General features: G+C 39.6%; 1 protein-coding gene across 1 annotated transcript; it reads left to right on the top strand.

Annotated features, from left to right (window-relative positions):
• Nucleotides 1-3,053: 3,053 nt before the first annotated feature.
• LOC110875799 lies at nt 3,054-4,874 on the top strand. Its single transcript, XM_022124002.1, has 3 exons — nt 3,054-3,267; nt 3,368-3,997; nt 4,135-4,874. The coding sequence occupies exons 1-3, from the start codon at nt 3,054-3,056 to the stop codon at nt 4,872-4,874; spliced, it is 1,584 nt and encodes a 527-aa protein (XP_021979694.1).
• The last annotated feature ends 6,585 nt before the right edge of the window (nt 4,875-11,459 follow it).

The following is an 11,459-nucleotide window of genomic DNA, read 5'->3' as shown; positions in this document are numbered from 1 at the left end:
ACCATTATTGTAAACACAATCGTACAATTGATACATATAAGACACGAGACTAAGAGGACTAAATCCGACTATACAACTCACAAGATACAAGATGACATATATATATATATATTTGGTGAAATATATATATATATATATATATATATATATATATATATATATATATATATATATATATATAACAGATTAACAACTCATTCATCTAAATACACCGTTCAACGAACATTATAGACATACAAGTCTTACACACAAATAAGACACAAGACTTGTACTCAAGTTATTTACAAAGACCGAAGTGTCTAACAAAAATAAGAATATTTGTAGGTCGCAACGCTATTCAGGACGACCGCACGTGAGATCTTATTTTCATCTATTCAGCGATACTGTGAGTTCATGTCCCCTATTCATTTAAATGTTTTACAACTTTACAACTATCGGGGAAAATACATGTTCAACGTATGTTAAAGTTAGGGAATGAAACACCTTAGATCATGTGCGAATTAGGGTTATACATCTAAGCACCATTAATCCAGTTTGGACCTAGGTACAAGTGGTTAGATCTAATGGGTTTTGGCGAGCCCCACTCTTGGTCGTGGACCCATACGGAAGAGTGCTTTTGTGTCCCAGTCGATAGGAATCGGCATAAAATCGTCTAGGGTTGGATTGCTTCCTTTTTCGTCACATATATTAATGTCCTTGCAAAACATTAATGATCAACGATTTCATTGACGCTTTACATACTACAACTTACATTTTAAATACATCTTTTACAACTAAACTGCATGAATTCGCCAACTTTTGTTGATGTTTTCCAAACTTAACATGTATTTCAGGGAATTAAAGGACCATGTCGGGATTCTCAGTCAAGATAACAAGTACCAGAACTCCATGCCATCTTTTGGAGGGTTTAACTGTTATATTCCGCCTCCTTGCGGAAATATGATGGTTTAAACCTTAGTAGTTTATTTCATGTTAATGTATGAAACAATAACACTTTACTTTTGTGTTAATGGTTTGTAACCGACACACTAAACTTATGTTGTAATCTTTTGAAAAAATTATGTAATGGTAATGGAGTATGTTTTATTCATATAGTTTGTTCATGTACATCGATATTTATGCAATGAAAACCATACAGATCACACCTTGCGTTTCCGCTACGAGCGGGTGTGACAGGTTGGTATCAGAGCATCGATTGTAGTGAACCAGGATTCTTTATCGAGTCTAAGTCTACAATCACTAGGGATCTCTCACGAAAACCAGTTAAATACAAACAAATGTTTTCATTTGCATAAACATTTTTCATGGTCCATTTTCAACAAGAATTCATCTCATACAAATCAAGCAAGGACATTAGTGTCTTAGTCATCTAAATGATAGACATGCAACTTTAAGTTAATCCACCCAACTCAATTAGGATAACTTAAAATGAACATTATGTGAAAAAAAAATACATTTTGTGTATGTATGTAAAATAACAAATATTCATACGTGTCGAACAACTTATTTCTCAGGATATCATGTCTTCCTCTGAAGTTAGCAACATATACGACGACGTAGACCCGATGGAGCTATCCTCCGACGATGACTATGTGCCGGAGATTCAGGTCATCTTATCTGATAGCGACTCTACTTCTGACAGCGACATGGATGATTTCCAGCCGTTCGCACTTCTGGGCGAGATCATCGATGATGATGTGTTAGCTATCCCCCCTATACTCAACGACGTAGTTATCATAGGTCACCCGGAGGGTGAACATGTGGTCGAGGTTATACCATGGGATGTTCTTCCCCTTGCTATTGTGCCCTTCATTGACGACCTTGACGAGGAGGACGACGCTGTAGTCCCTGTGATTCCTGTGGAGCATTTGGATGACGAGTTGGGAGACGGGGATGTTCATGATTTGGTTATTCTAGAGGTTCCAGCACCGGTGGTTCCGATTTTTATTATCTCTTCTGATTCAGACACCGATTCGGATGCTTCCACTTATGCGTCCGTTACCTCATCCGCACTACAGGGCCATGCCGACTTTGGGGATGACATGATGCCAGCAGAGCCAGCCATCCCTGTACCTATTCCAGTCCCTGCACCAGATGCATCTCCCGAGCATGTTCGCCTCATACACTTCGCACCTATCATACCACCGACTGACCATACTGATGAGGCCGGACCATCCGGACATGCACACATACCACCCAGTGTCGAGCCTCTTACTGCGCCATACTCACCCCCTCATGTTATGCCTCTGACGGATCCATACCACCCACTGCATTTCCCAGCTGCTACTACCGAGTTACGTGCCCGTGTGCTGACACTCGAGCATCAGATAGATTTTGTTATCCGTCGAGTTAGTGAACTCGAGGATGAACTTACTCACCTTATTGGTTTGGTACTTCAGGCTCCACCACCACCACCAGGGTCACCACCATTACCCCCACTACCGCCCCAGATGCCACCAGTGGATATACCACCAGTCGATCTACCTGCCCGTGTTCTGGCGCTCGAGCAGCAGAGTGTGTTCCTTCATCGTTTGGTGCTCGATTTGGAGGGTAGGGTTTCTGATGTTCACAGGCTATTATTCCCGATTCCACCGCCAGTATTCCCCCCACCATAGACTATGTTTGCAGGTATCGTGCTTTTGGGGACGGGTATCTATATCCGTTTTGTGTACATATTGATGCTCCACCAAGTTTTTAGGACAACCGACATACAGCGGATCACACAGTTGGAAGGAAGAGCTTGTTATCTCTTTTGTTGTACTAGACTAGTATGACCGGGTTATGTAGCCCGAGTCTATTTTTTTTGTTTCCTTTCAAACGATAATGTAACCGGTTGACTATATATATGAAAAACTTGGTGTTATCTATTAAATGCATCTGAGTGGTCTGGTTGGACATATCTTATTGTTTATGTTAACTTATTTACTCGCATTATATGTTTCTTGGTGATATTGCTATTAATGTTAAAGATGTATTTTTTTTATGCTTAGTAAAATTATGTAAGAAATCAAATCAACGTCTAATCTTTATTCTATTTCTCCTTTGGAAGAATCATGCCACCAAGGAGAGTCTTACGGACACGGACAGTTAATCCACCCCCACCTCCACTGATGCCTACAAACGAGGCTGAATTAAATGCACTAATAGAACAGAGGATCGCCCAAGCTATCGCACTGTATGAGGCATCCCGTGTCGAACAAAGTGGTGGCACCGGCGGATCGGGAGGCCAGGGTCAAGGCGGTAATTCAGGTGGAACAAATAATACGGGTAACGTTTAGTTGTTTTAATTACAACTCATCAAATTTCTTTCTAAATCTATTCGTACGATTCACTATTTGCTCATTCAGAATCCGTTGTCCAATTACAGGGTGCACATTCAAGCAGTTTCTGGACTGCAAGCCACTCAACTACGATGGCACAGGCGGTGCTGTGGCTTACGTGAGATGGACTGAGAAAACGGATTCCGCAATCAGAATGAGCAGATGTTCCGCTAATCAGCAAGTCACTTTCGTTACTGGCTTGTTTCTTAACGAGGCCCTTACATGGTGGAACTTACAAGTGCAAACTTTGGGTGATAACGCTTCTTATGCGTTAACTTGGGAGGAACTGAACGAACGTATGAGGCATAAGTACTGTTCTCGTGCTGAACTCCAGAAGTTGGAGAACGAGTTTTGGACCCTTACCATGGTCGGAGCTGATATCACGGGATATACGCAAAGGTTTCACGATCTGTCCCGCGTGATTCCTTACCTTGTGACACCAGAATACAAGCGTATCGAACGCTACATCTGGGGACTTTCTGACAAGATTCGAAGTTTGGTTACTGCAGCTAAACCCACGACTATTACTCAGGCTGTGACTATAGCCGTGAGTCTTACTGAAGACGGGGTCAGGATGAAAATATTCGGTGAGAAAGGTGATGATAAAAAGGAAACACATGCCGAGTCTTCCAACCGTGGGAAGAGGAATTACTCGAATTTCAAGAAGGGAACCCGCGGTAATAATAATAACAACAACAACAACAACAGTAACAACAACCACAACAACAATAACAATAACCCCAACAACAACAACAACAACAACAACAACAACAGGCGACAGAATAACCGCAAAAGGATGCAAGGGTGTTTGTAGCCACAAACGACACTGGTCCTAAGAAGTACGCTGGTACTTTACCTAAGTGTGAGCGATGCAAATATCATCACTTGGGTGATTGTCGGGTTGTCAAGTGTGACAAGTGTGGCAAGAATGGCCACCGTGCTGAATCATGTTGGGGAACGGGAAATAATACTGGATCGGGAAGTGGATTTGATAACAAGAATGGGAACGGGAATGGTCGTGGTCAAGGATGCTTTGGATGCGGAAGCAAAGATCACTACAAGAAAGATTGTCCTAAAGAAAACCAAGCTCGTGGTCGATCTTTTGTGATTGGAGCCAAGGATGCGCGCCAAGACCCTAATGTGGTCACTGGTACGTTTCTCCTCAATGATCATTTCGCATCCATATTATTTGATACCGGAGCCGATTTTAGTTTTTTCTCTATAGAATTTAAAAATATTCTGGGCTTGGAACCTAGTAAGCTAGATGTTCCATATTCTATAGAATTGGCTAACGGTAGACTAATAGAGACGGGAGAAGTTGTTAAGGAGTGTACCTTAGAACTTGGCGAACAAAAATTCAATATCGATCTCTTACCCATTGAATTGGGTAGTTTCGACGTAGTGGTTGGCATGGATTGGCTATCCAACAATCGAGCCGAAGTCGTTTGCCACGAGAAGATAATTCGACTACCACTACCGAACGAAGAGACACTTGTTATACATGGAGAGAAGCGTGACACCCCATTACGGATCATCAATTGCATGAAAGCATAGAAATACTTACGGAAAGGTTATATTGCCTTTCTAGCGCATGTTGTAGACAAGAAGGCCGATGGGCCGAAGTTGACGGATATTCCGGTAGTAAAAGAATTTCCTGAAGTCTTTCCTGAAGACTTGCCAGGACTACCACCTAATCGACAAGTCGAATTTCACATCGACTTGGTACCAGGAGCCGCACCCGTAGCTAAATCTCCGTATCGATTAGCACCTTCTGAAATGCAGGAATTGTCCACACAACTTCAAGAGTTGTTGGATAAGGGATTCATCAGACCGAGTTTCTCGCCTTGGGGAGCTCCAGTTCTTTTTGTGAAAAAGAAGGACGGGACATTCAGAATGTGTATCGACTACAGAGAGTTGAATAAACTCACCATCAAGAATCGGTATCCACTACCGAGGATTGACGACTTATTTGATCAACTTCAAGGGTCGAGTTTTTATTCAAAAATAGACTTACGATCTGGGTATCATCAGTTACGGATTCAAGAAGAAAGCGTACCGAAAACGGCTTTCCGAACTCGTTACGGTCATTACGAGTTTCTCGTTATGCCGTTTGGTTTAACGAACGCACCGGCGGTCTTCATAGATTTAATGAACCGCGTGTGCAAGCCGTATCTCGACAAATTCGTCATAGTGTTCATTGACGACATCTTGATATACTCACAATCGGCAGACGAGCATGAACAACATTTGAGAACCATCTTAGAACTACTCAAGAAGGAGAAAATATACGCGAAGTTTTCCAAATGTGATTTTGGATTCGTGAAGTACAATTTCTCGGGCATATAGTGAACGAGAAAGGTATTCAAGTAGACCCGTCGAAAATTGATTCGATTAAAAATTGGGAAGCGCCCAAGACTCCTACGGAAGTACGACAATTTTTGGGCTTAGCGGGATATTATCGGAGGTTTATTGAAAATTTTTCAAAGATTGCTCAACCGCTAACTTCTCTTACACAGAAAGACAGGAAATTCGATTGGGGAGAGAAACAAGAAGCAGCATTTCAACTTCTTAAAGACAAGTTGTGCATCGCACCAATCTTATCATTACCTGACGGTACGGATGACTTTGTAGTATACTGTGATGCTTCGCACCAAGGTTTGGGTTGTGTTCTCATGCAACGTGAAAAGGTTATCGCGTACGCGTCCCGCCAATTGAAAGTTCACGAGAAGAACTATACCACTTACGACCTAGAGTTAGGCGCGGTGGTATTTGCTTTGAAAATTTGGCGGCATTACTTATATGGTACACAGTGCACTATTTTCACAGATCATAGGAGTCTACAACACATATTCAACCAAAAAGAATTAAATATGCGTCAGCGACGCTGGGTTGAATTATTGAACGACTATGACTGTGAGATCAAGTACCATCCGGGCAAGGCAAACGTTGTAGCAGACGCCTTGAGCCGCAAGGAACGAGTTAAAACACTAAGAGTGCGAGCACTAGAGATGACGATTCACACAGATCTTACCGCACGAATTCAAAATGCACAACAAGAAGCGCTCAAGGAAGAGCATATTCTAGAAGAATCACTTCGAGGCATGGAAAAACAGTTAGTGCCGAAGGAAGATGGAACTTTGTACTTTGCAGGTAGAATTTAGGTTCCATTCTTTGGAGGTCTCCGAGATCTCATTTTTGAGGAAGCACATAGGTCAAAGTACTCGATCCATCCTGGATCAGATAAGATGTACCATGACTTAAAGGAGTACTATTGGTGGCCTAACCTCAAAAAGGATATTGCTATCTATGTTGGAAAATGCTTGACCTGCGCGAAGGTCAAGGCAGAGTATCAAAAACCGTCGGGTTTATTACAACAACCCGAGATTCCCGCTTGGAAATGGGAATAAATATCGATGGACTTCATTACGAAGTTACCCAGGACCTCGAAAGGCCATGACATGATATGGGTAATCGTCGATAGATTGACAAAGTCCGCCCACTTCTTACCGATTCGGGAGAAGGATAGTACTGAGAAACTAGCGGGAATCTATCTCAAAGAAATAGTGGCTCGTCATGGAGTGCCTATTTCAATCATTTCGGACCGAGACGGTCGTTTTGTTTCAAGAATATGGAAATCATTTCAACAGGCCTTTGGATCTCAATTGAATCTAAGTACGGCCTTTCATCCACAAACTGACGGCTAGAGCGAACGGACAATCCAAACACTCGAAGATATGCTTCGTGCATGTGTTATGGATTTAGGCGGCAATTGGGATAATCATCTACCTCTAGTTGAGTTTTCCTACAATAACAGCTACCATACAAGTATACGAGCTGCACCTTTTGAAGCTCTTTATGGTCGAAAGTGTCGCTCTCCGCTATGTTGGGCGGAAACAGGCGATAGTCAATTAATTGGTCCAGAACTAGTCCAAGATACTACTGATAAAATTTTTTCAGATACGAGACCGTATCAAGGCGGCTCGCGATCGACAAAAGCTCTACGCAGATGGAAAACGAAAACAAGCATCTTTCGAGGTTGGAGAGAAAGTTTTGTTGAAAGTCTCACCTTGGAAAGGCGTAGCGAGGTTCGGTAAACGTGGAAAGCTTAACCCGCGTTACATTGGACCATTTGAAATCTTAGAAAAGATTGGCACTGTTGCTTACAAGTTAAAGTTACCAGATGAACTTAGCAGTGTACACCACACGTTTCATGTGTCGAATCTTAAAAAGAGTCCAATACAAGTAACCGTTACCATTCCTACGGATGAAATTCACATTGACGACAAACTCCAATTCACGGAGGAACCTGTTGAGGTCACGGACTGGAAGGTCAATAAAACACGGAGAAGTCGTATCAAGTTAGTAAAGGTTCGTTGGAACTCTCGTCACGGGCCCGAGTATACTTGGGAACGTGAAGACCAAATGAAGTCAAAATATCCCCACCTATTTCCGAAGACTCCTGAAAAGAATAACAAAGCTAGAATTTCGGGACAAAATTCTCAATAACAAGGGGAGAATGTGACAACTGCCACTTTACGGTAACTTTTCACACTTAAAATACTCATTTTAGCTACATTTTTAGCTACATTTTTATTCAGTTTGAACATCCGAACTGCTTATTTCGTGACATACACATAGAATACTCAAGGAATACTTACTTAGGATGTATATGACTCATTTTTATTAAGTACATTTGGAACAGTTTAAACAATGCATCGAAACTACTAGAAAAGCACCTAATAAACTAGTATTCTGACGAAAAAGCAGAATCCGCAGAAATCATCTAAACGACATCTTTAGGACTTCGATGAAAGTCCAACATCTTATATATATTAAACCCTAACTAGGAATACAAGGGTTTGATTTAAATCCTTTCCGAAGTCCGATAACACTAAAAATTGCCCGAAAAGCACTAAAAGCGACCATTTCAACACTTTTCCGCAGAAATTCTGCAGAAATCAGCTTTCTAATATTTTTACGACATGTAAAAATATTATTTGACATATAATTCATATGAGGATACATTCGGGTATCATCCGAACCAATAACTACATCAATTCACACATGTTTCGCAACTTAGCGTTCAAATAACATCTAACCGAAACAATTCGAAACAAATGTCCGAACAATATCAAATCTTTTTTTTAATGGTCATCTAGTGTTAATTGGATCATTTTGGTCTAGAAATGATCATTTAACACCCTTTAAACACTTAAACACTTATACTTATAAACTACCTAAAACATCTAACTAAGAACTCTAACATTTTTACTAAGTAATTCAAGAAGCAAAAGCAAAGGGAACCCCCCCCCCATTCACGGTTACAACACCAATTGTGGGCCCCATAATTTTTTCAACTTGTTACCACAAATATCCTAGATGGTTACTAAAGTCTTGCAAGTTGATGCAAGTGGTGAAAGTATGATCATTACTAGTAACTAGTTACTTCACTTCTAAGCTTTTCACTCATACTTTCACCTTCCATTTTTCACAACACCAAAAGCTCCCAAACATACCCCATTTTCGGTCCATATACACCATCACCCATCTTCATTTTCAAGCCACTTTCATGATGATCAAGATGCATTTTCATGGAACTTAGGAGGATCTAAGGTAACCACAAGTAGAAGCAAGCATTTCCATCCATCTAAGGGCTTTCAACCATCAAATCTTCATATTCTTTGCTTTTCATTTTCACCTAGATCATCCCTAGCCAAGAGCTAGAAGTGAGCCTTCTAAATCCTTTATTTTCATACTTGTTTATGTATTTATTGTTAAAGAACAACTTATAACTAAAAGAACAATACAAAATAAGATGAAAATATAAAGAAGCAAAATAATAATCATAATATAAAAGTGTGTTTATGTTGTGATTTATTGATGATTACTTGCATATTTGATCTAGTTTTGATGATTAGCATACAATAACTTGTTAGATGATGTTTAAAAACATAATCTAACAAGTGTTCATGAAAGTGTTTAAGGGTTTTGTTAAACATGAAATATTAGATGGATGATCATGATCTTTGTTTTTGTTAAAGTATATAAAGTGGTTAACTAAAAATAATGCTTTTACAAGTTATAAAAAGAAAACATACAAGATGGGTTTTTATAAAAAGCTTGTTAAAACTAGAAGTAAAATATGATTTTTGGACTAGTAAACATATGTAAAGATCATACCGAAACCCTACATGATTATGAGTTCATCTTGATAAGTTATGTTATAAATCTCTTATGTTTTTATTAAGAAAAATATGAGAAGATTGGTGGTGATTTTATAAGAAAAGATGTGTTTTTATTAAACATGGCAAAGTCCATATTTCTAATAAAATATGGCCAAGTTTTCTTAAAAATCATAAGTTATAAAAACTATTATTTTTGACAAAATCTTTATTAGATTAAAAGATTTTTAAGAATAGTTTTGATAAACTCAAAGTTGATATAAATATATATTTTTGAGAAAATATATATTTAGTTAACTTAACAACTTAAGGGCTATGTGTTATATGTTTGTATTAGTTATATGTATTATAACTAGGAACTTGAATACAATGATACAAGTGAACACAATAAACATTTCGACTAAAGTCTTACAAGACTTCACATATTTACGCCTTAAAACGAGTTACGGACGATTCAAATAATCGGACACCATTTATGGTCAAAATGAACGACGGGCGACTACATAAGTGAATTGCCAATCCGAAGAGTTACTACGATGTTTAGACGATTTTTCGACACGAAATATAAATATGCTATCGATAACAAATTTTCGGATGTTTATAAACTTACAAAAACTAGTATGTTTTTATTTACTAACAAATGTAATTAGTAAATTTTTATAAAAAGGTTTTTATAAAAATGAAAGGCTTATTATACTAGTGGGCTATTTTTATAACAAATGGGCTTATTATACTTAATGGGCTTAACATAAAGACATGGGCTAAGCCCAATATCAAAAACACATGGGCCAAGCCCAATACCAAACATATGGGCCAAGGCCCAACACTATTTAAGCCCAACACTATTCAAGCCCAACACTATTCAACCCAACACTATTCAAGCCCAACACTATTCAAGCCCAACACTATTTAAGCCCAACACTATTTAAGCCCAACACTATTTGAGGCCCAACACTATTCAAGCCCAACACTATTTAGGCCCAACACTATTTGGGGCCAAAAACATGAAAACATGGGCTCGGCCCAATGATACCATTATTGTAAACACAATCGTACAATTGATACATATAAGACACGAGACTAAGAGGACTAAATCCGACTATACAACTCACAAGATACAAGATGACATATATATATATATTTGGTGAAATATATATATATATATAACAGATTAACAACTCATTCATCTAAATACACCGTTCAACGAACATTATAGACATACATGTCACACCCCCAAAATCCCACCTGCGGAGTACTACCACTTGGAGGCGTGACTGACCAGGATCCAGCCACCAATCATACTGAACAAGCACATAAGTAATTATAAAAGTTTAACCAATACGATTGGTGTTCCAAAACAAATAAGTTTAAGTTGCAAGCGGAAGCATAAGTTTAAAGTTATAACATAAGTTCAAAAGTTTCCAAGTTTAACATAGCACGCAGCAATCCGTGTCCCACAACGATCCTCCTCCATGCAAGCTCCAGTTGAGTACCTATGGTCCTGCAAAGCATGTAGTAACGAGTCAACAACTAGTTGAGTGAGTTCACGGGTGGGCGTTCGTTTTAGTTGTTTCGAAAACAGTTTACTTTAACTGGCATCCTGCCGTGGGGGTTACCCCATAGTTTAAAAACGTGACATGTTCGTTCCCAGTTACTCCGGCACTCCGGCCGTGGGGGCTACCCCATGATAGTTATCAGGCATTTCGGCCGTGGGGGCTACCCCATGCGTACACTAGACTCGTTACCATATCGACTGCTGACTGTAGTCATGTTTATGTGCCCTGAAAACATCAATGTCTATCATCATTGACGTGCCCCAGATCCATTAGTTCATGCCCGTCCTCTGCGGCACGGTGTGAGGCTTGTCAGACCTAAATAGCGCTATCTAACTAATGACCCGCTCGCCATTGGCCAGGCGATTAGTCGATACAAAAAGGAGGGACTTCGTGATAGAGTT

The sequence above is a fragment of the Helianthus annuus genome, chromosome 9 (assembly GCF_002127325.2).
Source record: "Helianthus annuus cultivar XRQ/B chromosome 9, HanXRQr2.0-SUNRISE, whole genome shotgun sequence".
NCBI classification, from domain to species: Eukaryota; Viridiplantae; Streptophyta; class Magnoliopsida; order Asterales; family Asteraceae; genus Helianthus; species Helianthus annuus.
The sequence above is the reverse complement of the archived record's forward strand: the minus strand, read 5'-3'. Positions and strand labels throughout refer to the sequence as shown.

Excerpts from the sequence above, each read along its gene's own strand:
- LOC110875799 (XM_022124002.1), top strand. The coding sequence starts at position 3,054 with ATGCCACCAAGGAGAGTCTTACGGACACGGACAGTTAATCCACCCCCA. Across the intron at positions 3,268-3,367 it reads AGGTGGAACAAATAATACGG|GGTGCACATTCAAGCAGTTT; the intron begins GTAACGTTTAGT and ends GTCCAATTACAG. Across the intron at positions 3,998-4,134 it reads TTTCAAGAAGGGAACCCGCG|CCACAAACGACACTGGTCCT; the intron begins GTAATAATAATA and ends GGGTGTTTGTAG.